We start from the raw sequence: 27,895 nt of genomic DNA on the forward strand, positions 1-27,895 counted from the left end.
GGGCTGCAATCAATTTATATTCATAGGCAATGATGACCAATGTGGTCTTAAATGACATCCAGGGCAGCGAAGATAATCAATTGTCTCATTTGAAGTCATGTGATGTTGTACTTCTGTCCAAGAAGATAGAGTTAACCCTGTTTAAAGCCTCATCCATAAGCTGGCATGTTACACAGCAAAATGCTGTTACTGCTGAGATGAGAAAAACGATTGAATCGCCAGCCTTCTGAATTCAATGCAATAGTGTTACCAGTCAAGTATTCCAACACTACAGAAAGGGGCACCAAATGGATAAAGATAGGTTTAATGAAAAAAAAAATAAGCATTTGACACCAGCTGACTTCAGCAAAACAAGCAGAGCTGGAAATGTATGTAGCTTTTTACATTAAACTTACTCTGCCAACTTACGCATTTGGAATTTGAGCCCACATTTGAGCCAAGATACAAGGGTGCCAATAACCTTGAATCTCAAACATCACAACACTAACGAACTTTATTTTGTGACAGAATGACAGGCAGTAAAAGGGGAAAATAATTGCAAATTATTTTGAAAAACAAACAGCATTCTAATTGATAGCAATTTAAAAAATCATTTGTATGTAAAAATAGGCATTTCCATGTTGTGCACTGATAACATTTGATACTTTATTTGTAAAGTACCAAAGTATGTGTTGGCCATTCCCCTCAAACCTATTTTGATTTTCCCTCATTGAAATTCTTAATAAATCTCACTGAAAAAAATGCATATAATAATAAAATGGCATTCATGCAAGAACATAACATTAGTAAAATGATGGAAGTTAAAAAATATAATTTATTTCTGGAACAGCTAACACAAGATAACATCTAACAATTCGAAGAAGGAAGTCTGAGAATCGGAGCGGCAGTGCAGAGGAAGCCACTTTTGAATTTTTCGGGTTTTTGCCCCCCCCCCATCGGCATTCAGAGAGGCGGGACTGCACATGCCTGTAGCGTCGGGCAGTGAAGCGTGGAAGATCTAAAAGGACAGAAATCCTGCTTTGGGTTTAATTCGAAGAAGGAAGTCTGAGAATCGGAGCAGGCGTGCAGAGGAAGCCATTTGTGAATTTTTCATTTTTTTCTCTATCGGCGTTCAGAGAGGCGGGACTGTGCACACGTGTGACATCGGGCAGTGAAGCGCGGAAGATTTAAAAGGAACAGAGCCTCATACAGAGGGCAACGTAGTGAGCCAGGAGCAGAGTGAAGGCTTAAGGGCTTCGTCTCAACGGGCTTAGGCAGAAACGGGCGAGGCGAGGAAGGTTTAATATTCATTTTTTGTTGTTATTTGAGGAAAGGGGCAGTATGAGTGTGAAGGCAGTTTGTTGTTCTCAGTGCCAGATGTGGGAGGCCCTGGAGTCTCCAAGCCTCCCGGACGTCCACCTCTGCGCCAGGTGCGCCAAGATGCAGCTCCTAAGGGACCGCGTTAAGGAACTGGAGCTGCAGCTCAATGACCTTCGTCTGGTCAGGGAGAGTGAGGAGTTGATAGCAAGGAGTTGCAGGCAGGTGGTCACGCCGGGGCCACGGGAGGCAGACAAGTGGGTCACGGTTAGGAGGGGGAAGGGGAAGAGTCAGGTAATAGAGAGTACTCTGGTGGCTGTGCCCCTTGACAATAGGTACTCCTGTTTGAGTACTGTTGGGGGGAACAGCTTACCTGGGGGAAGCGACAGTGGCCATGCCTCCAGCACAGAGTCCGGCCCTGTAGCTCAGAAGGGTAGGGGAAGGAAGAGAAGGGCAGTTGTAATAGGGGACTCGATAGTAAGGGGATCAGATAGGCGATTCTGTGGACGCAGTCCAGAGACCCGGATGGTAGTTTGCCTCCCTGGTACCAAGGTCCGGGATATTTCTGATCGCGTCCAAGATATCCTGAAGTGGGAGGGTGAGGAGCCAGAGGTCGTGGTACATATAGGTACCAAGGACATAGGTAGGAAAAGGGAAGAGGTCCTGAAAGGAGAATATAGGGAGTTAGGAAGGGAGTTGAGAAAAAGGACCACAAAGGTAGCAATCTCGGGATTAATGCCTGTGCCAAGCGACAGTAAGAGTAGGAATGCAATGAGGTGGAGGATAAATGCGTGGCTGAGGGATTGGAGCAGGGGGCAGGGATTCAAGTTTTTGGATCATTGGGACCTCTTTTGGCGCAGGTATGACCTGTTCAAAAAGGACGGGTTACACTCGAATCCTAGGGGGACCAATATCCTGGCGGGGAGATTTGCGGGAGTTACTGAGGTGACTTTAAACTAGAATGGTTGAGGGGTGGGAATTAAATTAAAGAGACTAGGAGAGAGGAGGTCAGTTCACAACAGGGGGATGGAAACAAGTGCAGAGAGACAGACAGGTGTAAAATGAGGGTATAAGCAAAACGTAGTAAGGTGAAAAGTAAAAGTGGCAGGCCGGCAAATCCAGGGCAAAAATCAAAAAGGGCCACTTTTCAACATAATTGTATAAGGGCTAAGAGTGTTGTAAAAGCGAGCCTGAAGGCATTGTGTGTCAATGCAAGGAGCATTCGTAACAAGGTGGATGAATTAAAAGTGCAGATTGTTATTAATGAATATGATATAGTTGGGATCACAGAGACATGGCTCCAGGGTGACCAGGGATAGGAGCTCAACGTTCAGGGATATTCAATATTCAAGAGGGATAGACATGAAAGAAAAGGAGGTGGGGTGGCATTGCTGGCTAGAGAGGAGATTAATACAATAGAAAGGAAGGACATTAACCTGGAGGATGTGGAATCAATATGGGTAGAGCTGCATAACACTAAGGGGCAGAAAACGCTGGTGGGGGTTGTATACAGGCCACCTAACAGTAGTAGTGAGGTTGGAGATGGCATTAAACAGGAAATTAGAAATGTGTGCAATAAAGGAACAGCAGTTATAATGGGTGACTTCAATCTACATGTAGATTGGGTGAACCAAATTGGTAAGGGTGCTGAGGAAGAGGATTTCTTGGAATGTATGCGGGATGGTTTTTTGAACCATGTTGAGGAACCAACTAGAGAGCAGGCTATTCTAGACTGGGTATTGAGCAATGAGGAAGGGTTAATTAGCAATCTTGTCATGAGAGGCCCCTCGGGTAAGAGTGACCATAATATGGTGGAATTCTTTATTAAGACGGAGAATGACATAGTTAATTCAAAAACAAAGGTTCTGAACTTAAAGAGGGGTAACTTTGAAGGTATGAGACGTGAATTAGCTTAGACTGGCAAATGACACTTAAAGGGTTGACAGTGGATATGCAATGGCAAGCATTTAAAGATCGCATGGACGAACTACAACAATTGTTCATCCCAGTTTGGCAAAAGAATAAATCAAGGAAGGTAGTGCACCCGTGGCTGACTAGGGAAATTAGGGATAGTATCAATTCCAAAGAAGAAGCATACAAATTAGCCAGAAAAAGTGGCTCACCTGAGGACTGGGAGAAATTCAGAGTCCAGCAGAGGAGGACAAAGGGCTTAATTAGGAAAGGGGAAAAAAAGATTATGAGAGAAAACTAGCAGGGAACATAATAACTGACTGTAAAAGCTTTTATAGATATGTGAAAAGAAAAAGATTGGTTAAGACAAATGTAGGTTCCCTACAGACAGAAACAGGTGAATTGATTATGGGGAGCAAGGACATGGCAGACCAATTGAATAACTACTTTGGTTCTGTCTTCACTAAGGAGGACATAAATAATCTTCTGTAAATAGTAGGAGACAGAGGGTCCAGTGAGATGGAGGAACTGAGGGAAGTAGGGAAGTGGTGTTAGGTAAATTGAAGGGATTAAAGGCAGATAAATCCCCAGGGCCAGATGGTCTGCATCCCAGAGTGCCTAAGAAAGTAGCCCAAGAAATAGTGGATGCATTAGTGATAATTTTTCAAAACTCTTTAGATTCTGGACTAGTTCTTGAGGATTGGAGGGTGGCTAATGTAACCCCACTTTTTAAAAAAAGGGAGAGACAGAAACCAGGGAATTATAGACCAGTTAGCCTGACATCGGTGGTGGGGAAAATGCTAGAGTCAGTTATCAAAGATGTGATAACAGCACATTTGGAAAGCGGTGAAATCATCGGACAAAGTCAGCATGGATTTGTGAAAGGAAAATCATGTCTGACGAATCTCATAGAATCTTTTGAGGATGTAACTAGTAGAGTGGATAGGGGAGAACCAGTGGATGTGGTATATTTGGATTTTCAAAAGGCTTTTGACAGGTCCCACACAGGAGATTAGTGTGCAAACTTAAAGCACACGGTATTGGGGGTAAGGTATTGATGTGGATAGAGAATTGGTTGGCAGACAGGAAGCAAAGAGTGGGAATAAACAGGACCTTTTCAGAATGGCAGTCAGTGACTAGTGGGGTACCGCAAGGCTCAGTGCTGGGACCCCAGTTGTTTACAATATGTATTAATGACTTAGATGAGGGAATTGGAGATGCTGCATTTAAGTTTGCGGATAACACGAAGCTGGTCGGCAGTGTTAGCTGTGAGGAGGATGCTAAGAGGATGCAGGGTGACTTGGATAGGTTAGGTGAGTGGGCAAATTCATGGCAGATGCAATTTAATGTGGATAAATGTGAGGTTATCCACTTTGGTGGCAAAAACAGGAAGACAGATTATTATCCGAATGGTAGCCGATTAGGAAAAGGGGAGGTGTAACGAGACCTGGGTGTCATTATACACCAGTCATTGAAAGTGGGCATGCAGGTACAGCAGGCGGTGAAAAAGGCGAATGGTATGCTGGCATTTATAGCAAGAGGATTCGAGTACAGGAGCAGGGAGGTACTACTGCAGTTGTACAAGGCCTTGGTGAGACCACACCTGGAGTATTGTGTGCAGTTTTGGTCCCCTAATCTGAGGAAAGACATCCTTGCCATTGAGTACAAAGAAGGTTCACCAGATTAATTCCTGGGATGGCAGGACTTTCATATGATGAAAGACTGGATCGACTAGGCTTATACTCATTGGAATTTAGAAGATTGAGGGGGGCTCTTATTGAAACGTATAAAATCCTAAAGGGATTGGACAGGCTAGATGCAGGAAGATTGTTCCCGATGTTAGGGAAGTGCAGAATGAGGGGTCACAGTTTGAGGATAAAGGGGAAGCTTTTTAGGACCGAGATTAGGAAAAACTTCTTCACACAGAGAGTGGTGAAACTGCGGAAGTCTCTACCACAGGAAACAGTTGAGACCAGTTCATTGGCTATATTTAAGAGGGAGTTAGATATGTCCTTTGTGGCTAAAGGGATCAGGGGGTATGGGGGGAAGGCTGGTACAGGGTTCTGAGTTGGATGATCAGCCATGATGATACTGAATGGCGGTGCAAGCTCAAAGGGCCGAATGGCCTACTCCTGCACCTATTTTCTATGTTTCTAGGTAAGATACATCAAACTACCCTTTACAGTGAAACTAATAATCCAATATGTTAGGAATTGGTGGTACTGGACCAGCAGGTTTTCTAGACTAGTGGATGTTATTTCTACTAATGCTAAAAATTCATTTTTAGATGCTACACAGTAGAATAAATTTTCCAGTGAACCAGGAAAGCTTAAACGAGGTATGGTAAGTGGGACCCTGGAAAGTGGAGAGCACAAGAGACATTATCCAGACATTCCACCCTGCAAAAACTCATTTCAGGGAGGTAGCACCACCATTTCAGGGAAGTAGCGCCCCCGCCCCCCGCAACCCCACATCCCACCCCCCCCCCCGTCGACCTCCAAGGATGTATGTAATACTTTGTTTAGTGATTTTGTCTAATCTGTAAACCAAGTTGGGTATATGCAGAAAATGTGACATTATGTACTTACATTATATTATCATGTTTATTCTATTACAACTTTAAGCAAGTCTACAGGGAGTTTGGCCTCATCACGTAGGACATCAGTAGCGTAGCTTCTTAGCAGCCAGCCAGCTAGTTTAAATAACGTTAGCTATGCGAATGAACGAGTGACACCTGTTAAACTCACCTCAACATGTCTTTTACATTTTAAACCACCGTGGGCAATAGAAAAGTCACTATTGCGAACAGTGCAGCGAGCAACACTGTCATTATTTTTGAGGTCGACTGTAAAGCCTGCCCACAGAGAAAACTGATAGGTCTACTTAGCAGGGGTCCCCAACATTTTTTTGCACTGCAGACCGGTTTAATATTGACAATATTCTTGCGGACCAGCCGACCGGGGGCAGGGGTGTTAATCACGACCCGGGCCGGAATATAGGTGATAAGTCAATTATAAGTCAATAGCATCATAACATTTTAAGTAACGTTTGGATATTAAACACACAGCGTATATTTTCCCCATACGAACATATAAAATGATTGCTACACACCAATATTGCTGAATCAGTGGGAGCCCTGGGCTTGTTTTCCTGCAACAAGATGGTTCCATCGAGGGGTGATGGGGAGACAGCGATACTCGAAAGGGGTTCCTTATGTCCAGTCTATTTCGCAATTTAGTTTTCGTTGCATTCATTGCAGAGATATGTTGGAAATGGAAGCAACGTTTTCAGTGCTTCCGTGGCTATCTCAGGATATTCAGCCTTGACTTTGATCCAGAATGCCGGCAGAGATGTTATGTCAAACATACTTTTCAGCCCACCTTCAAGCTCGAGGAGTTGATCTTTTTCCTGTGCTGAAATGGATGACGCGTGGGTAATGACCTTGCGTGCGTTCAAGTTCAACAGTGGGAATGAGGAAAGGTGCAGCTGACTCATATTGTTTCCTCGCGAGTCAGTGGTTGAGGACCACTCTTAGCACGAAGAGAGACCAATCAAGATACTCGCTCTCTCTCTCCCTCTCAAAAAAATCTATTTCCAGGATATTGTATATAATTTCTGGGTGTCAGGGAGCCACTATCGATATGCAGGAGACTCCTGGAACTTCTGGGAGAGGTGGGATGTCTGCATTATCTGAGCCAGATAATGAACCATCAGGATCTTTGAATGATTGGACCATGTTTTATCAGTCTGACTATATTGATTCTTGGAATATCAGCACTGGTGGAAAAAACAGCACTTAATGTCCTTTCCTGACTACCCTCGAGAATGTGACAGACTGATCTTCTGAAGGTGTTCTCCCAGTTCTAGTGTAGGGAGTAACAGGGTTTATACACAGCAACAAAGTAGCTGACATCCCTAAACAGGATGGATTTGCACCTCTGAAACAAAAACAACTTACCCAAGAGGTTAATGATCCCTTCGTTGTATGCTGCAAAAAGTCTAATGGCATCTTTGAAGAGTAGCATGAAAGCTGCATTGATCACACCATTTGTTAGCTCATTGGCACTGACCTATGACAAAGAAAACCAAAAGGGTTGAACTGTAACTCAAACTTATGATATTCATCTGGCTGTTATTCCAATTCTGAAGTGAATGTGGAAATGACTTCAGGAAGTTTTTTTTTTGCAATAATGCATCTTAAGTGAAGGCAGTGGAATAAGAAAAAATTATTTTTAGAGTTTATCAGGTGAAGACGAACACAAAAAAAAAACTTAGGAACATTCAACCACTGAGAATAGTTTGCACATGAAAATTATGTATCCTCTCAGTAATGCAAAAGTCATCATGTATTATTTCAAAACTAATCACAAATCTTGTTTTATTCTTAAAGCTACTATATTCACAAGTTAAATGGTCAGTTCAAATCTATTTTGATTTTAGTATGTGTGACTGAAATTTCACTGAACATTTTGTTGTGTCCAAAAAGGTAATACATATACCGAACTCCCACGTTATTCAAAATATATGGTGAAAATATTTGCATCTTTCCTGTTTTTCACCAAACTATTAACATTTAAAGCCATGGGTTTTATATTGTGTATGTTACAAACATTAATTGATCTCAATTAAAAATTACCTTACAAAACCTTAACTGCATATAAAGAGAGAGGAACACCAAAGACTTAGACCACACGGACAATGTAAGTGTAAAAGCAAATGAGTGGGACATTACAAACTAAATTATGAAGAACAGGCAGGTCAGTTGCCATTCATCAGAAGAGCAGTAGGAGATCAAGAAGTTGTGTGGCATGTTTTGCTTTCAAAAGATTTGAATGAAATATGTAAATATAGAACAAAGAAATGAAGAGGCACACTGATATTTTAAGTTACAATTTTCAATTTGCTCCTTAAATTAAAAAAACAAGTATACTGATAAATAACTATGAAACAGGGGAAAAAACTTCAATGCTTTCTGAAATGGAACATTCTGAAAGCAATTTTATTTTGCACAATTTTTAAGTCAAAAATGTATCCTTATTATGAACGCGAGATTCTGCAGATGCTGAACATCTTGAACACACACCCAAAGTGCTGGAGGAACTCAGCAGGTTAAGCAGGATCCACAGAGGGAAATACAAAGTTGACGTTTTGGGCTGAATGACTCAGCCTGAAACATGTCTGTTTATTCCCCACCATAGATGCTGCCTGACCTACTGAGTTCCTCCTTGTTATTAACTACAGCTTTGAAGTTAAAGTTATTCAAACTTGGGCCACTGTGAATCAAGATACTAGCTCTAAAACTGTATAACGAAGATAATGCTCAAAAATTACAACTGTCATGAAAAACTGACTAAACAAGTAAGCTAACAAGGAGAAGGGGACAAGCAAACAAAGTTACATTTATGTGCAGACCCAGGACAGATCCACGCTGATGTTGAGATGATAACCAACAACACCACCTAAAAGTTAAAGGCTAAATAAGTAGTTGTTATGAGACTTCAGAATCTCACTTTTACAAAAAGGAAAAAAAAATAAAGAATTTTACTTTTATTTAGATGCAAAGAACTACAACAGGTTGTATTCACCAGCATTGCTACTGATCATCTATGCGTTTCACATTTACTTAGCTGTCCAGTCACCTTATTCTTGTTTCATGTAGCCAACCATCTGAACTGTTTTTAAGCATTGATATGATCTCCACTACCATATACTCAATTAGGTACACCTGCTCATTAATACAAATACCTTATCAGCCAAACATGTGGTACTAACTCAAAGCACAAAATAATGCAGACATGGTCAACAGATTGAGTTGTTGTTCAGCCCAAATATCAGAAAGGGGAAGAAATGTGATCCAAGTGACTTTGACTCATGGTTGTTTGTACCAGAAGGGTGGTTTGAGCAGCTCAGAAACTGCTGATTTCCTGGGATTTTCATGCACAAACGTCTCAAACAAAAAACTATATTCTGTTCTTCCACAGGATCCATCCTTCTGCCAATGATTATTAAACTTTTATTCTGAAGTGTATCAACTTACATAATTAACACAGTTGTGCTGCTTCAGTATTCAAATTACCACTTTTGTAGCTTCTATTGGAAAATGTAAATGCATACATTGTATTTTCTATGTATTACAGTATTTACAATATTTACTCAGCAGTATTTACCCAAATGTACACATTGTAACAGAATTTACTCAAAGGGACATTGTATTTTCTATATTCACTATGTAACTGCTACTAGCTCAGTGGAAAGTATTCACGATGTAGCCATGACTTTTGACCTAATCACTATTAATTCATGAAGAGAACTACAATGAAACCAAGTAGGAAGATAACTGTGGCGAGTAAGGTAATGAAATATGTGGCAGTATGTCAGAACAAGACCAATTAAGAAATAACTGTGGTTAGGGATGAGGTGACACCTGGTCTAAAAAGCAAACTAAGACATAATTAAATTGGGGAGTAAAACAATAGTGGAAGGACGAGAGCAGATGTATTGATGATATGTGATCACAGGCCGTCTGGATATGATAATGTAGCTAAGATAGGAGATTGTTATAAAAAAATGCTGTGTACAAGCCTCAATGGGCTGTCAGCTACTAGCTTTCTGATTGTCTCAGCTTTGATTTGCAAATTTAAGTTTAAAACGTCTTGAAGGATTTTCTGCGTCTCCTTGTTGTTTGTAAGAAACGAGAAACCACGACACTTCTTTCTGTCCATAGACTTAATTATCATACTTTTCAGTTTTAGCACAACCTATAAAGTTGTGCTTTCTAAACTATATCTACATACACTGCAAAACACAGCAAGTTACAAAGATAAGATGTCATTAAAACAATATCCAACTTGATAAGCAGGATAACCCACAAGATCTGAATTCAAGGCAGCATTTTCCTCAGAGGTATACCACTATAATAGGTAATTTACCAGAAATCTAGTAAATAGCAATGTCCTGAATGAGAAGGAGAAATGCGAACTAAAGCTGATGAAGTTCAAGGTAGATGACAGTTTCAAACTTGAACTGTTTCTCAAGGTAAACACCCAGTAAACAAGCTTCAGATCCATCCAGACAAATGTTCATCTGAATGCTAAATCTTCTACACTCTTTGAAAGAAGACTTTTAAGAACTTTGTGTGCTCTTTAGCAGTGGATTCATTCTAGCATTTATTGTTTTACTTGATCAGTCTGCAGCAAGAATGTGCAAATGTCTCCATTTTTTAATGTAACTATGTTGTTCTCAATAATGCTGCCTATTTCAGATACAGGTCTCTAATTCCAGTAGTGGGAAAGTGATTGGAAGGTATTCTAAGGGTTCGGATATATAAGTATTTGATAGACAGGGACAGATTATGGATAGTCAGCATGGCTTCATATGCATAGTAGGTTGTTTTTTTTTTGAGGAAGTTAGCAGGAAAGTTGATGAAGGCAAGGCAAGGCAGTGGATGTTGTCTACATGACTTTAGCAAGGCATTTGACAAAGTCTTGCATGGGAGGTTAGTCAATAAGGTTCAGTCACTCGGCGCTCAAGATGAGGTAGTAAATTGGATTAGTGATTGGCTTTGTGGGAGAAGCCGGAAGTGGTCTCCAAGTGCAGCCCTGTGATGAGTGGAATACCATAGGGATCGGTGCTGGGTCCTTTGTTTATCATCTATATCAATGATCTGAATGATAATATGGTTCACTGATTCAGCAAATTTGCAAATTGCACCAAGATTGGGGGTGGACTGAACATCGCAGAAGACTATCATGTCTTGCAGCAGGATCTGGACCAGCTGGTGGCAGATGGTTAGGGTCATAAGAAAAAGCTCTTGGCACATTGGCCTTCATAAATTAAAGTATTGAAATAGGATGTTAAGTTGAAGTTGTACAAGACAAAGGTGAGGCCTAATTTGGGATATTGTGCGCAGTTTCGGTCACCTTCCTACAGGAAAGATGTAAATAAGATTGAAAGAGTACAGAGAAAATTTACAAGAATGTTGCCAAGTCTGGAGGACCTGAGTGATACAGAAAAATTAAATAAGTTAGGACTTTATTCCTTGCAACGTAGAAGATTGAGAGGAGTACAAGATGATGAGGGCTATAGATAGGGTAAATGCAAGCAGGTTTTTTTCCCCCACTGTCGGGTGGGACTACAACCAAAGGTCATGGGTTAAGAGTGAAAAATGAAAAGTTTAAGAGAAACATGGGGGGAAATTTCTTCACTCAAGAGGATTATGAGAGTGTGATAAGCTGCCAGCACAAGTGGTCCATGCAAGCTCGATTTCAATACTTAAAAGAAGTTGGGATATGGAGGGCTATAACCCCCATGCAGGTCGTTGGGAGTAAGCAGTTTATATGGCTTGGCAGAGACTAGATGGGCTTGCTTCTGTGCTGTATTTTTCTTTGAATCTGCTTTGGATGTTTCTGTAATTCATCATGTCTTTCAAAACTAATTAGACTACTATTTGTCCATTAAGTTCAAGTTGATCACACTTTTTTTTAATTAAATCTACAATTTTTACCTACTTGCCATTTTTGTCAACTACTTCACTTTCTTATTGCAGATGTCTCAAATACTAATGTAAAAGGTTATTTTGGTGGCTGTTGAAGCCAACTGAAAAATACTGGTAAGAGTATTTTTCAACCAATTTTTTTGTGTACTTCGACTTGCTTACTGAAAGTTAATGCAGTTGCCAATGATTTCTAGAGAAAAAGGAAATGCATTCTTGTTATGTTTTAGGCACCCCTTAAATTATTGTTTAATTCTCTGGCCTCTTTCGGTTCATGACTTGTCTTCCAGGGAAAGTATTATTATTACTACAGGAATCTTTGGCAAATCCAACTGAAATATACACTTAAAGTGGAACTTTAATAGGAATCAGTATTTTTCTGTATATCCCCTGTGCATAGAAAGAAAAAACACCTGAAAGCAGGGATTAAGTAATTGTAAAATCCAAGTTCATCAGAAAGTACTCTTTAAAATTCAGCAATATACGTGGGCATTATCTACACATGGATTCAAATACAGAATATATACATGCATTTACATCAACACAAGGCCAGAAATACTGTGCCCAAATGCACATTAATAAAAAGTCATATCTCACATTGAAGTCCAGCAAGGCATCCATCTGATTCTGTATAAGGGGCATAGTTTTCAGTAATTTCTCTGTGTTCATTGTTCTCATCACACCATCAGCCCTGACAAAAATAAACTGTATTAAATGTACAATGTTTACCGAAAACAAATTTGAAGTAACTTATGGACAAGAAAGTTTATATATAACTAAACATATGACTCTTGTTTTAGCAAAACTACTAATGTAATAGTTTAAAAAAATGTTTATATGAACTGCAGATTGTAAACTTGTTGCCAAAACAATTCTACATATCAAAGGCAGAAGCAAAATTTCTCTCAGGCGTCAAAAATCTTTGAATTATTTTTAAAAGCCTAGAGTGGATGAATTTGTTAAGCCAGAGATTCAAATGGTAATTGGGGATATGCGTGTAGGCAAGGCAGAGAAGAGGTTAAAATCAAATCAATTCTTATCATATTGCAAACAACAGGAATTCTGCCAATGCTGGAAATTCAAGCAACACACATCAAAGTTGCTGGTGAACGCAGCAGGCCAAGCAGCATCTCTGGAAAGAGGTACAGTCGACGTTTCAGGCAGAGACCATTCATCAGGACTAACTCTTATCATATTGAATGGCAAAGTAGGCTTGAGGGGAAACTCGACTTCTATGCTTATTTGTGTGTTTGAATATCAGATATAGTGAAGAGATCTGAGATGAATGCAGTCTAGCAGGAAAATGTTAAAGGTTGAATCAGTGATGCTTTTGCTCCATCTTGGCTACAACCAGGGAAATTTGGGGAGCTTAGTATATTCAGAATCAGCATAAGGTTTATTCTCACTGTCTTATTAGTTGTGAAATTTATTATATTGTGGAAGCAGTACAGTGCAAAGACAAAATCACTGAAAATTTCAAAATAACTAAATAGTGCAAAAAGGGATAATGAGGTATCATTTCATAATTTATAGACCATTCAGAAATCTGATGGCAAAGAGAAAGATGATGTTTCAGGATCATTATGAATGCACCTTCAGGCTCCTATACCTCATCCCTGATAAGTGTAATAAGAAAGCGTGTCTCAGACAGTGAGGGTCCTTAATGAAAGTTTCACCTTTTTGATCTTCAAAGGTGAGGAGAGCTTGTCCTTCATGGAGTTTGCTGAGTCTCTTGTGATCAGGTGCATTGGAACCTCCATACCAGGCTGGTATGTAACCAGTCAGAATGCCCTCCATTATACATCTGTACAAATTTGCATTGAGTCTTTGGGTGACTTACCAAATTTCCTCAAACTCCTAACAAAGTAGAGTCAATGCATGCCTTCTTTGTGATGACATCAATGTGTTGGAATTGTGATTGGATATTGACACCCAGGACCTTAAAAGTGCTCACCCTTACCACTGCTGACCACATTACTGTATTCTCCTACCTTCTCCTTCCTGAAATCCACAATCGGTTCCTTGGTCTTTCTGGTACTGAGTAAATTATTGCTGTTGTAACATCACTCAACAAGCCAATCCATCTCGCTCCTGTATTTCCCCTTGTCGCCATCTGAGATTTTACCAACAGTGGCGACATCTGTAAATTTATCAATCACCTTTGAGGAATACTTAGCTACACAATTATGAATGTAAAGAGGTTGAACAGTGGGCTAAGCACGAGGCCTGAGCTGCACCTATCTTGATTGTCAGCGAGATGTTATCACCAATCCTTACTGACTGTCATCTCCTGATCAGCAAATGGAGAATCCAGTTGCACAGGGCCAGGTTTAGAAGCTTGATTAATACAGAGGGGATAATAGGATTGAATTCGAAGCTGTAACTGATAAACATCAGCCTGAGGTATGTTTTGGTATTGTCTAAGTGCCCCAAAGCAGAATGGAGATCACTGAGGTTGCATCCACTGCACAAATTTTGAAGTGGTAGGCTAATTGGAGTGGGTCCAGGTCCTTGACCAGGCAGGAGTTTAATCCTACCCAGAACCAATCTCTCAAAGCACTTTGTTATGGTAAACTTCAATGCCACACTGATAGTCATTGAGGCAGCTCACCCTGCATTTCTTGGGCACCAATATAACAGCTGCACTTTTGAAATGCATGGGAACCTCATGTCGCAGCAATGAGAGGTTGAAGATGTCCTTAAACACTCCTGCCAGTTGGTCAGCACAGGTTTTCAGTTCCCAGCCAGGAACATTGTCAGGATCTGACACCCAATGAGAGTTCACCCTCGTGAAAGATGTTCTGACATCAGCCTCCAAAACAGAGGTCACATGGTAGCTGGATGCCAAAGCATGCATAAAAGACATCAAAGCTAATCAGATTTGTGAAGCAGCAACCTAGTCTGACTTCCAAACTGAATCAATGCACACAAACAGAAGCTGAAATGTGAGGATCTAGTAATTAAAATTGTACATTGATAAGTCTGAGGAAATAGAGGAGCTTCACATGACTGCTTTGAGTCATTAGAATAGTCCATGTCCTAGGACTCATCAGCAGGCCCAGATAAGTGTGTTACACCATCACAGATTTTAATCAGTAGGTATGTTGAGGACTGTGTACTAAATAGGACAATCCATGTGTTCCCAAACCAGAGACCATGGACGAACTGGGAGAAGGTGGGGGGTTACATGGGAGGCAGGGTTTAAGGGTCGGCATAACATTGTGGGCTGAAGGGCCTGTACTGTGCTGTACTATTCTATGTTCTAAAGTCAGGCAGCATCGCCTACACCACCACACATCTTCCCAATGAACTTAATACATATTATGCATACTTTGAATAGAAGGGGATAGGTATATCACTAATGCATCTGAACCCACAATCAGCATTGCAGACACAAGATCAGTCTTCCAGACAGTGAACCTGTGGAAGCATCTGGCCCAAATAGTGTTCTTGGCCATGTCCTTAGATCCTGTACAGATCAGCCACCAGGGGCATTTGCGATACACACAAAATGCTGGAGAAACTTAGCAGGCCAGGCAGCATCTATGGAAAATAGCCCTGCTGAAGGGTCTCGACCCAAAATGTCGACTTGGGTGCTGCTTGGCCTGCTGAGTTCCCCCAAAGGTTTTGTGTATGTGTTGCTTGGATTTCCAACAGCTGCACATTTTTCTCTGTGAGGGTATTTGCAGATGTTTTTAGACCTCTCATTACTTCAATCCAAGGTCCCTACTTGCTTTAAGACCACCACCATCATCCCAGTACCCAAGAAAAAGGTGGTAAGTGCCTTAGCTATCGCCCAGTAACTCTGACATCAACCATCATGAAGTACTTTGAGAGACTGGTCACAGCACACATCAGCTCCAGCCTCCCAGGCAACCTCAAACCACTGCTGCAAGTTGCACAACACTGAAACAAGCCTACGGAGGAAGCCACCTCCCTGGCCCTATATTCATCTTTAGAGCATCTGGACAATAAAGACATCTACATTAGACTAATTACAGACAAGAGAAAATCTGCAGATGCTGGATATCCAAGCAACACACACAAAATGCTGGAGAACTCAGTGGGCCTGGCCTGCTGAGTTCTTCCAGCAATTTTTGTATGTTATCAACATTAGACTATTGTTTATTGGCTACATCTCCACCTTCGATATTATTATATCGAAGCAAACTTCTCAGAGAATTGTGAACCCTGGCAGTCAACACCACCTTCTGCAATTGGATCCATAATTTCTTGACGAACAGATCACAATGAGTAAGGATAGGAAGCAACACCTCCACCACAATTATTCTAAACACTGATGCTGTACAAGGGTGCATCCTCAGTCCCTACTCTGCTCCTTTCACTCATAGTTGTGCAGCCAAATTCTTCTCTACTTCCATCTGCAAGTTTGCAGATAACATTGTGTCATAACAGCAACCTTTCCCTCAATGTCATCAAAACAAAAGGACAGGTCCTTGACTTCAGGAAATGAGTGGTGGGGGGGGGGGAAGAGAAGAAGAGGAGTGCACATGCTCCTGTCTTCATCACTGATGCTGCGCTTAAGACCATTGAGAACTTTAAGCTCCTAGGAGTGAACATTACAAATAGTTAGTCTTGGTCCAACCACTTAGGTGCCATGACCAATACCTCTACTTCCTCAGTAGCCTCAAGAAATTTGGCATGTCTCCATCAATTTTTTACCAACGCACCTAGAAAACATCCTACCTAGATGCATCATGGCTTGGATTGGCAACTGTTCCGCCTGTGGCCAAAAGAAAATGCAGAGACATAACTCAGCATATCATGGAAACAAGCCTCCCCTCCATGGACTCAGTAAAGCAGCCAGCATAGTGAAAGATTCCTTTCCCCCTGAAAATTCTCCTCTCCCCTGTCGCATAAGCAGAAAATACAAAAGCCTGAAAGGACACACCACCATGGTGAAGGACAACTTATACCCTATTATTAATAATAAGACATTGAAGGGTTACCTCAAATGACAAGATGGACACTTCACCTCACAATCTACGTTGTTATGACCTGGCACTTTGTGTACATGGGAGTTCATTTTCTCTGTAGACTTTGTACTTAATTCACCCTTCTGTTACTGTTTTACCTTGCACTGTATCAATGCACCACGTAATGATTTCATCTATATAAACAGTCTGGAGACAAGATGTTCACTATACCTCAGCATATTTGACTAAATAAGAAAAAATAATAAAAGCACACCAACTAATCTGATGAATATCAATGCAAGCTGAAATCACGCGAAGAAATATAGCTAAAGCTTCTATATTACTGCTGTGGTTAAGCCAACCAATTCTTTAAGAAATAATAGGCAATCTTCTAATACACTGCCACAATGCCCCAGGAGGACTTGTTTTTTTGCCTCAAATAAGCTGCTTCTGCAATATGAAACTAATATAGTACCGCCAAAGGCAAAAACAGGTCAAACATATCAGGATACAAAAATTCCAAGTAACAATTGTCAAACTGCATGACTCTTTCACTTTTTACAGCATAAAGGGCAGTAATGGAAGACATACTATATTCAAAATATTCTGTTCGCTCCAAATCCAGTAAATAAAATACAGAATATTTTTGGTATTCTTTCCCTGGAGGTTGAGTGATTGTGAACTTGCATACATTCTTCAGCTTTTGTGACTTACTTATGGAACTTCTGCTCTCCAGTTGCACAAAGCTATTAAATAACTATTATATCCCTCAGTATTGAAGATGACATGCTTCCACTTCTGTTTTATTGGCTCCAAAGCGGCAAATATGGCCAACAAGAAAACCACAGAGGAAATAGTACAGAGAAGGCTGGCGAGCAGGTGGTTTATGAACTGGTGGACTCTTTATAATGCTCATACTGAGCCTATTTTTGTCTGATGCACAGCCTCCAAGTTCTTAATGCCACATGAATGTGCATTATCCACTCTGAGCACTCAAGAGTCAGAGATTCACAGGAGTCAGTGTTTACAAGAATATTGAGTACATCCTAGAACCTTCCATCTACCTGTCTGGTAATTTCTACCCACAACACAGCTCGGAATAAAGTGTATGACCCCAAGTAGTTCAGTGTGATCAGTGAAGGAAATGATATGGCTTGTCCAATCCAGCCTTAATACAAGAGACTCTGACCTTGGAAAGGAGACCAGTGTTGATTTATAGATTCATATAGCAATACAGCACAAATAAATGCCTTTCAGCCCAAAAAGTCCTTGCTGACCACAGTGGCCACTCAGCTAGCCCCAATTTCCTGCATTCAGCCCAGATCTCTCCAAGCCCTGGCCCCAACCCCACCTCTCTAAATGCTGATTGTACCTGCCTCAACTATTTATTGTTTAGTCATGGTCAACTTCTTATAAGAAAGGCATTGTCAAGCTGGAGAGGGTGCAGAGAAGCTTTAACTAGGATGCTTTCCAGACAAGAGAGCCCGAGTTACAGGAAGAAGCTAGCCACACTGGATTTTTCATCCTTGTAGCACAGAAAAATGAGGTGTCCTCATAGAAGTTTATAAAATCTGAAGGGTATGGATAAGGTGCAGGGTCATAAGTCTTTCCTCAAGGTTGGGGAATCCAAAACTAGGGGCCACAAATAAGATAACAGGGGAGAGATTTAAAAAAAAAAAAAAAAAAAAAAGAGACCCAAGAGGCAACTTCATTGCATAGTGGGTAGTGGGTACCTGGAATGATCTGCCACAGGAAGTGGTTGAGCTGGGGGGTGAATGTAACATTTAAGAGGCATTTAGATGGAAGGAAAGGGCTTGGAGGTTTGTGGACCAAACATGGGCATTGGGACCATCAGGGAGGATGCTGTGATTGACATGGATCAGTTGGGCCAAAGGGCCTGTTACTGTGCTGTATTACTTTGAGACTCTATGTTACCTCTTTTGGCAACTTGTTCCATCTACTCATCTCCCTGTGTGTGAAAAAATTCCCCTCAGGTCCCTTTTAAATCTTTCCCATCTCCTTTAAATCTGTGTCCCTAATTCTAGACTCCCTTCTGTTGGAGAAAGGACTGTCCACCATATCCATCTATAATTTTAAATCTCTCTTTGAAGTTGCCCTTCATTCTACCACATTCCAAGGAATAAACACAAGAGTCTGGACAAAGTCTCTGTAGGATTCAACCATCGTAATACTGGAACATCCCCAATCTTTTTTGCACTCCTTACAGTTTACAGCCAAATGTCCAAGGTTACACATTGTATCGGAAGGATAGGAAGGCAGGCAGAGGAGGTCGCGTGGCTCTACTGTTAATGAATGGCATCAAATCAGTCGTAAGATGTAGAATCCTTGTGGGTTGAATTAAGAAATTGCAAGGGTAAAAGGACCCTGGTGGCAGTTATAGACAGGCCTCCCAACAGTGGCTGGGATGTGGACCACAGACTACAACAGAAAATTGAAAAGGCATGTCAAAAGGGCAATGTTATGATAGTCATGAGAGATTCGAGCAGTTTGGCATTGAGCCTGCTGGGATCAGCTATACTGGTTTGGGTGTTATGGAATGAACCGAAGGCAATTGGTGAGCTTAAGGTAAAAGAACCCTTAGGAACCAGTGATCACAATATGATGGAGTTCAACTTGAAATTTGATAGGGAAATAGTCGTCTGACATAGCAATATTTCAGTGGAGTAAGGGAAATTACAGTGGCATGAGAGAGAAATTGGCCAAAGTAAATTGGAAGGAGCTGCTGGCAGGGATGTCAGCAAAACAGCAATGCGTTTCTGTGAAAATGAGGAAGGTGCAGGACATGTGTATTCCAAAAATAAAGAAATACTCAAACGGCAAAACTGTGGCTGACAAGGGAGTCAAAGCTAATGTAAAAACAAAAGAGAGGGCAGACAACAAAGCAAAAATTGGTGGGAAGGTAGAGGATTGGGAAGTTTTTCAAACCTCTAGAGAGCAACTAAAAGAATCATTAGCAGGGAAAAGATGAATAAAAGCAAGGTAGCAAATAATATTAAAGTGGTTATAGGACTGCTAGAAAATAAGGCAGGAGAAATAATAACAGGGGTCAAGGAAATAGCTGATTAACTAAATCAGTACTTTGCAACAGTCTTCACTGTGTAAGACACGAGCAGTATGCCAGATGTTGTGGTGTGTGAAGGAAGAGAAGTGGGTGCAGTTACTATTACAAGGGAGAAGGTGCTCAAAAAGCTGAAAGGCCTAAAGGTACACAAGTCAACCAGACCAGGTGAACTGCATCCTAGGGTTCTGAAAGAGGTAGCATTAGATTGCGGCAGTATTAGCAATAATCTTTCAAAAATCACTGGACTCTGACATGGTGCCAGAGGACTGAAAGATTGCAAATGTCACTCCACTCTTTAAGAAAGGAGGAAGGCAGCAGAAAGGAAATTATAGACCAGTTAGCCTGACCTCAGTGGTTGGGAAGATGTTAGAGTCAATTGTTAAAGATGAGGTGATGGAGTACTTGGTGACACAGAACAAGATAGGACAAAGTCAGCATGGTTTCCTTAAGGGAAAATCCTGCCTGACCAACTCGTTGGAATTCTTTGAGATTACGAGTAGGATAGAGAAAAGGGATGCAGTGGATGTTGTATATTTGGATGTTCAGAAGGCCTTTGACAAGGTGCCACACAAACTAAGAGCCCACGGTATTACAGGAAAGTTACTAACATGGTTAGAGGAGGCAGCAAGTGCGGATAAAAGGATTCTCGTCTGGTTGGCTGCCAGTGACTAGTGGTGTTCCGCAGGGTCAGTGTTGGGACCAATTCTTTTTATGCTGTATGTAAATGATTTAGATGAAATCGAAGGCTTTGATGCCAAGTTTACAGATGATACGAAGATTGGTGGAGGGGCAGGTAGTGTTGAAGAAACAGGTAGGCTGCAAAAGGACTTAGATTGGGCAAGAAAGTGGCTAATGAAATACAATATTGGAAAATGCATGGTCATGCACTTTGGTAGTAGAAATAAATAGGCAGACTATTTTCTAAATGGGGAGAAAATCCAAAAATCTGAGATGCAAAGGGACTTGGGAGTCCTTGTGCAGAACATCCTGAAGGTTAACTTGCAGGTTGAGTCGGTGGTGAGGAAGGCAAATGCAATGTTAGCATTCATTTCAAGAGGTCTAGAATACAAGAGTAAGGCTATGATGCTGAGGTGTTACAAGGCACTGATGAGGCCTCACCTTGAGAATTGTGAACAGTTTTGGACTTTTCATCTTAGAAGAGATGTGCTGGTATTGGAGAGGGTCCAGTAGAGGTTCACAAGGATGATTCTAGAAATGAAAGGGTTATCATATGAGAAACATTTAATGGCTCTGGGTCTGTACTCACTGGAATTTTAGCATTGAAACCTTTCAAATGTTGAAAGGCCTAGACAGAGTAGATGTGGAAAGGATGTTTCCCATGGTGGGAGAGGCTAGGACAAGAGGGCACAGCCTCGGGATTGAGGGGCATCTTCTGGAATGACTTATGGAAAGGGAAAAAAAAACACAAAAAAACAGAATCAAAGGAGTACACACCAGTCCTCAGCGAGGGATCAGCAATGGAAAGGATGAGCAGTTCCAAGTTCCTGGGTGTCACTATCTCTGAGGATCTATCATGGGCCCAACATATTGCTGCAATTACAAAGAAGGCATGACAGCTGCTATATTTCATTAGAAGTTTGAGGAGACTTGGTATGTCACCAAAGATGCGTGCAAAGTTCTACAGATATACTGTGGAAAGCATTATAACCGGTTACATCACTGTCTGGTATGGAGGGACCACTGCACAGGATCAGAAAAAAAGTGCAGGAAGTTTGAAAGTCAGCCAGCTCCAGCACAGGTACTAGTCTCCCCACCATCGAGGGTATATTCAAAAGGCAATGCCTCCAAACTGTGGCATCTTCCATTAAGGACCCCTATCACCCTGGACATGCCTTTTGATTAATAAAAACAATCCAATAGTTCTTTGATTCATGAGGTGTTTGTTTATAACCTTTGCATCCCTAGGAGTCTGGGATGGAATATGAAGAGTGCAAGTTATACATATTTTTGAATACTGATCATTACCCTTTGAACTTGGCTAGAAACTATGGAAAGGTCATTTGTCTTCAAGATCAGTAATTCAATTAATGAGTCATGTTCCAGATTCTGCACTGATTTTAATTGTTGCCATCAATTTTCTATGCAAAACTGAACCTGACTGACTCCCTGAAAAAAAAAATCTCAATGTGTCCTTCATCTGAGAGTGCAGTCTGACACTGATGACAAGGTTCTCCAAAATCCTCTGGAACACCTGTTCCTTGAATCTTATAATTTTCTTAAAAGATTCTCAAAAAACTCAAAGCCATAAACATAGTACAGCAGTGTTCTATTTGGATGGACGTGGAAACAGCAAATGAATTATCTCCAGCACCCACAAGCAAACTGTTGGATGATGAATCACTGCAATAACCAGGACTTTGAACAAGCAAAAGAAACAATTAATGGGAGAAATCTAGCAGCTAAGTAGTACAGGATTTGTCTGCTATCATGTATGATATTCAATTAGGATCATCAAGAAATCGGCACATTTCACAACCAAGTGGATATTGATCAAATGAAATATGACTCATGTTAGTCCTTAGAGCAACATCTACCTCTGTATACATTATAAACAGTTGAGTGATATCATAAGAATTCATGATTTTTATCAGTCCTTACCCTCGTTTCACCTTCGTGAAGTCAAAAGCAACCTGCCTGTACGAAACCGCCTTTTCGTTCAGGTATCTACTGTAGCGCCGGATGAATGTAGACATATCATAACCTTAAACACAAGAACACAATATGAAATAAATAACACCCAATGCAAAATATTTACTTTGTTGACTACTATTTATAAATAATTGCCAAATACTGATGTGCAAGTTTTTTATCCCCCCGTGCATAAAATAAATACATCAGCAGTTAGAAATCAGACTACAGCCAGCATCACAAAATAAGCAATAAAGGTAATGAATGGTACACTCTTTCTGAAATGAGCTTCAAAGAGACAAAAAAAAAATGGAACTCTAAGTCTTCCATGAAGTATTTTAGCAAGCTTACCTGAAACTGCAAACAATACAATGCTTCCCCATTTGTGGAGCATTATCCATCATTTCCCCTGCATCCTCAGAGGACAACTGACATCATTCTCTTCCAACCAATTGTTATTTAGCACTTTGTAAATTCCTCTGCTCAGTTTCATTCTTAGTTGTTTCACTAAAACTTTGCTTGCAATGAATTATGTTCCCTCCATGAACCAGTTGCCTGCCTGTAGAATCCTAAACAATTTGTCCTTTTCTTTTTCAAATACAATGTACCCTCTTGTTACAGAAGTGCAGGTGATTCATAAATCACTACCAAGTAATTTGACAAACAAAATTTGATTAAAAAAACAAAAACATCAGAGGTCACTAAAAGAACTACTTTAGAAAGTGACAATGCAATTTCTTCTATTGATACTTCTACAACTATACTGTAATCAAACCATGTAACATTCGTTTCTACTTAATTAAAACTGTTCTTTCTCTTCTGCAATCAGAATTCCCTTGCCTATCACCACACAACCACAGAAGCATTATAGTTGAGAGGAAAACTTGTGTCAGGTTGCACCTCTACGTTCAATATGAGATTCAGTTAGAAAATCATAATAAGGATAGTTTTCAAGGAATGCAACACCTCTGTACATATACATTGTGACACCAGAATGTAATACACCAAGTAGTTAATACAAATTTGTGGGTGAGGGAGTGAGATAATGGCTATTTAATTCACAGCAGATTACATTTGTTGCATGCATGTGCGTGACAAGTTATTGAATCCTAAAACTTTGTACCTCAATACAAAAAAAAATTCCTGTAGGCTTGTATAATTTGACAAAATTAGACAACTAATGAAAAATCAAATGCTCTTGCACAATAGTTTACTAGTTTAATTAAAACTGTAAAATCATCTTTCGACAGTTATTTCTTCACCGTGTTTAAAACAAATTCACCAAGAGTGAAACTCTAATCTGCTGGCTGATTATTCAAAGAGATACAAGAGACTGCAGGTGCAGAAATGTAGAGTAACAAACAATCTGCTGGAGGAAGTCAGTCCTCAGTCCTAATGCAGTATTTTGACTTGAACCATTAACAATTCTTCGCCGCCCCTCTTCGCTCTTCCCCCATAGGGATGCTACTCAACTCCTTGTGTTCATCCAGTAGAATATTTGTTGCAGCCAATTACTCAAATTCAGATCACTGAATGATGTTAGACATGCTTTCTTTTCAGGGCCCAGTCCCCAGGATCCTTCTAAAGCATACCTTGTTCATTAGAGAAGTTATTAAATTAAAAAATTCAATTAAAAGCATTGTGATAGTGATAGAAATTCTAGAAAATCTGCCAATTCAGCACTAGAGTCCAGAGTGTTGACAGATTATCAGGGTTTTATTGCACATTTCTGCTTACAAATACAAAGAAAACAGAAAAAAAAGAGAATTCTAAAGTGAAATTCACTCACCTTGCAATCCACTTTTATCTAAAAAATTGTTCAAGTTGAACAAGGTGTTTCTTGAAGCTAGGTACTGGATAAAACGCTAAACAAATAAAAAAAACACCTGCATTAATAACTTTCTCTGAAGAGGGGCATGCATAAAAAACTCATATTGTTACAAATTTACAAGTTACAAAGTTACTATGCAACTTTCCTGAATGATTTTACAAACACCTATACTCAGTGTTGAAACCCTTAACTATTCACAATCTATTTTAAAATCAAATTGAGTGAATATTTTACACAAATTTGATGAAATGAAGTGGAAAGAAAGGTTGAGAGAAGTTGAAAAAAGGTACAAATAAGACAAAAATCTGGACAGAGAACAGAGAATGAGGATAATATAATGTTTACTTTGGAGAGAAGAACAGAAAAGCAAAGTATTAGTTAAACAGGAAAACCGTTGCTGTACACAGATCTGGGCAATGTAGAGGAAAAGTTTAGGTACTGTATTAGCATAGAGATGGTGGATAACTTCATTCACCCCAACACTGAACTGATTCCACAACCTACGGACTCACTTTCAAGGACTTTAAAACTCATATTCTCAATAATTTTTATTTATTATTTTGTGTTTTTTTTTAAATTTTGGTATTTGCACAATTTGCTATCTTTTGTACATTGGTTGTGTGCTCGTCTTAGAGTGCAGTAATTCATTGATTCTATTGTGTTTCTTTGTACTTACTGTAAATGTCCAAAAGAAAATTAATCTCAGTGGTATATGGTGACATATGTACTTTAATAAATTTACTTTGAACTTCAGATACAAGCAACCCCATATTATGGTTGGGGGGGAGGGAGGCAAGAACCATTTAATCACTCTATATCACAATTTTCTATGTCACCTGTACTTGCATCAAGAAACACGTTTTAAAAAAATAAATTTTATCCTGTATCCCAACTTTTATTCTGTATTGATTTGTGAATTCTGTAATTGTACATTTCCATTATTTGAATGGCCAAAATACAGAGCAGGGCATCTGTGTTACTGAGAAGGCAAGCTGAGTGAAATGTAAACAGTAGGGAAAATTTGCTACAATTGTACAAATCTGGAGTGACAACACTTCTGCATATAATTTCAAGCAATAATATATTCACTTTGGAGGCATTTCATAAAAGATTTGAGGTTGAATAGCTTCAGCAAAAATAAATCTCCCTCATTTAGGGCAAATGTGATTTCCACAAAAAGCAAAATCTTCAGATAAAATTCATGAGTTGGTCTACGCTTTGTATTATCTCAGACATGAAAGACACTATACTTGGTAGGACAAGAAATGTGCAAGAAATAAACATTTCCAGAGTACAATGCTTCTGATGTTTAATGAGTCAAAAATAGACTGAATTTTAATTACACAACATAGAAATTAAAACGTGAAGATTTCAGCATATATCCATTTTGTTTTATAACCAAAGCATTTTCTAAAAACCTTGCCTCATTTCCATAAACCATCATTTGATGGGTTGTGATGAGAGACTTGAATACCACCACCCAGCTGCTATTAGTAGTTCTTTCAAAAAGGCTATCCGCCAGCTGAGGTATGTTTACATTCATTTCATTTGTACACTGAATCAGATCTGTAAAAGAACAGAGCAGTTATTGAAGAACATCTCAAAGCAAAATAATGTCATAACATTAATGCCAAACAGCAGTCACCCAAATGCATTTTCAATAGGTTTAAGATTAGAACAGTACAGGAAGAGGCTCTTCGGCCTACAATGTTGTACTGAACTAATTAAACATCTAACTAAAATGTCCCTTCTGCCTGTACAAAGTCAATATCCCTCCATTCTCTGCATATTGATGTGCCTATCTACAAGCCTCTTAAATGCCTCTTTTGTATTTGTTTCCAGTGCCATCCCAGCAATGCATTCAAAATACTTAGCACTATGTGTAATTAAAGTTGCCCTACACATCTCCTTTAAACTTACCCTATCTCACCTTAAATGCGTGCCCTCCAGTACTAATCATTATAACCTTGGGGGAAAAAAAGATACCAGCTGTATATTGATGCCTCTGATAATCTTATGAATTTCCACCTGGCTTCCGTCACTTCATTGAGAAAATAACCCACGTTTGTCTAACATCTCCACATAGCACATGCCATTTAATCCAGGCAGAGTCAAGGTAAACCTCTTCTGCATCCTTTCCAAAGTCTCCACATCCTTCCTATGATGGAGCAAGCAAAACTGAATGTCATACCCCAGATGCGGCTTAATCAAAATTTTATAAAGTTCCAACATAACTTCCTGACTCTTGAACTCAATGCATCGACTAATAAAGTCAAGCATGCTATATTTTACCACCTTATCAACCTGTGCAGCCACTTGAAAGGAGCTGTGGCCTTAGTAACCATATCACAATGCCATGTTGAAATCAAATTCACAATGAAAGACTTACACCAGTCATTTTCCAGCTTAAAATAAAAATTGTTAAAATTTTGGTTATGATCCCAATAAAACAAAACACAACGTTTTTTTATCTTTAAGGAAAAAGCCACTCACTGCAAAATTCAAGGAGAGCACAAAATTTCAAATAGTTGTAGTTAACAAAAACTTTCAACTGTTACTGAAATCATTGAACTGTGCTATTTAACAAATGCATCTAACTACAAAGTAACAACTTAAAATTGAGAATTTTAACTTTAAAAACATGCAAGCACTAATGCAGCTTCTGTGCAGCAAGAGCTGAATGGTGTTTCAAATATAAGCAATAGAACATTGATCAAGTCCTTCAGCCCACCATGTCTGCATTGACCATGATGCCAAACTCAACCAATTCTATCTGTCTGCACATGGTCCATTTCCTCTATTCCTTGCCTGTACCTGTGTCTATGTAAATACCTTAACTGTCACCATATCAGCTTCTACATCCATCCTTCAGTGGCAGCATATCCCAGGCACCTGTTATTCTATAATTTTTCTTTTAAACACACAAAAATCTTAAGTTGTTTTCCCTTTCACCTTAAAAGCTATACTCTCTAATATTTGACTTCTACCTTCTCCGAGAAAGATTCTGGCTATTTACCCCATGCCTCTTATAATTTATACACATTCATCCTTTAGCCTCTGATACTCCAGCCAAAACAATCCATTTTTGTTCAACCTCTCCTCAGAATCAGAATCAGGCTTATTATCACCGGCATATGACGTGAAATTTGTTAATTTAGCAGAAGTTCAATGCAATACATAATCTAGCAGAGGAGAAAAATAATAAATAATAATAAAGTAAATCAATTGCATATATTGAATAGATTTAAAAACGTGCAAAAACAGAAATACTGTAAATGAAAAAAAAGTGAGTTAATGTCCAAAGATTCAATGTCCATTTAGGAATCGAATGGCAGAGGAGAAGAGCTGCTCCTGAATCGCTGTGTGTGTGTGCCTTCAGGCTTCTGTACCTGATGGTAACAGTGAGAAAAGGGCATGCCGTGGGTGCTGGAGGTCCTTAATAATGGACACTGCCTTTCTGGGACACTCCCTAAAGATGCCTTTATAGCTAATTAACTCCTTATAGCTAATATACTCCAATCCATGCAACATCCTAGTAAACTACTTTTGCACCATTGCCAAAGCCTCCGTATATTTATTACTGTGGCAACTAGATTGGTACTCAATACTTCGAATGTGTCCAAAACCTAGTAGCAATATGACTTCTCAATTTTTACATTCAATGCTACAACTGATCAATGCAATCATACCATATGCCA

General features: G+C 39.8%; 1 protein-coding gene across 17 annotated transcripts in view; it reads right to left on the reverse strand.

Moving 5' to 3' along the window:
* Nucleotides 1-27,895, reverse strand: part of picalma (phosphatidylinositol binding clathrin assembly protein a) — a 173,940-nt gene that overhangs the window by 84,047 nt on the left and 61,998 nt on the right. For all 17 annotated transcript variants that reach the window (XM_072263341.1, XM_072263334.1, XM_072263337.1 and 14 more), the window contains exons 2-6: nt 25,621-25,763; nt 24,156-24,231; nt 22,337-22,439; nt 12,296-12,389; nt 7,166-7,277 (exon numbers count right to left, since the gene is read on the reverse strand). In XM_072263341.1, coding sequence (XP_072119442.1) covers nt 7,166-7,277; nt 12,296-12,389; nt 22,337-22,439; nt 24,156-24,231; nt 25,621-25,763 — 528 coding nt within the window. The remainder of the gene's footprint in view (nt 1-7,165; nt 7,278-12,295; nt 12,390-22,336; nt 22,440-24,155; nt 24,232-25,620; nt 25,764-27,895) is intronic.

The sequence above is a fragment of the Mobula birostris genome, chromosome 7 (assembly GCF_030028105.1).
Source record: "Mobula birostris isolate sMobBir1 chromosome 7, sMobBir1.hap1, whole genome shotgun sequence".
Classification (NCBI taxonomy): Eukaryota; Metazoa; Chordata; class Chondrichthyes; order Myliobatiformes; family Myliobatidae; genus Mobula; species Mobula birostris.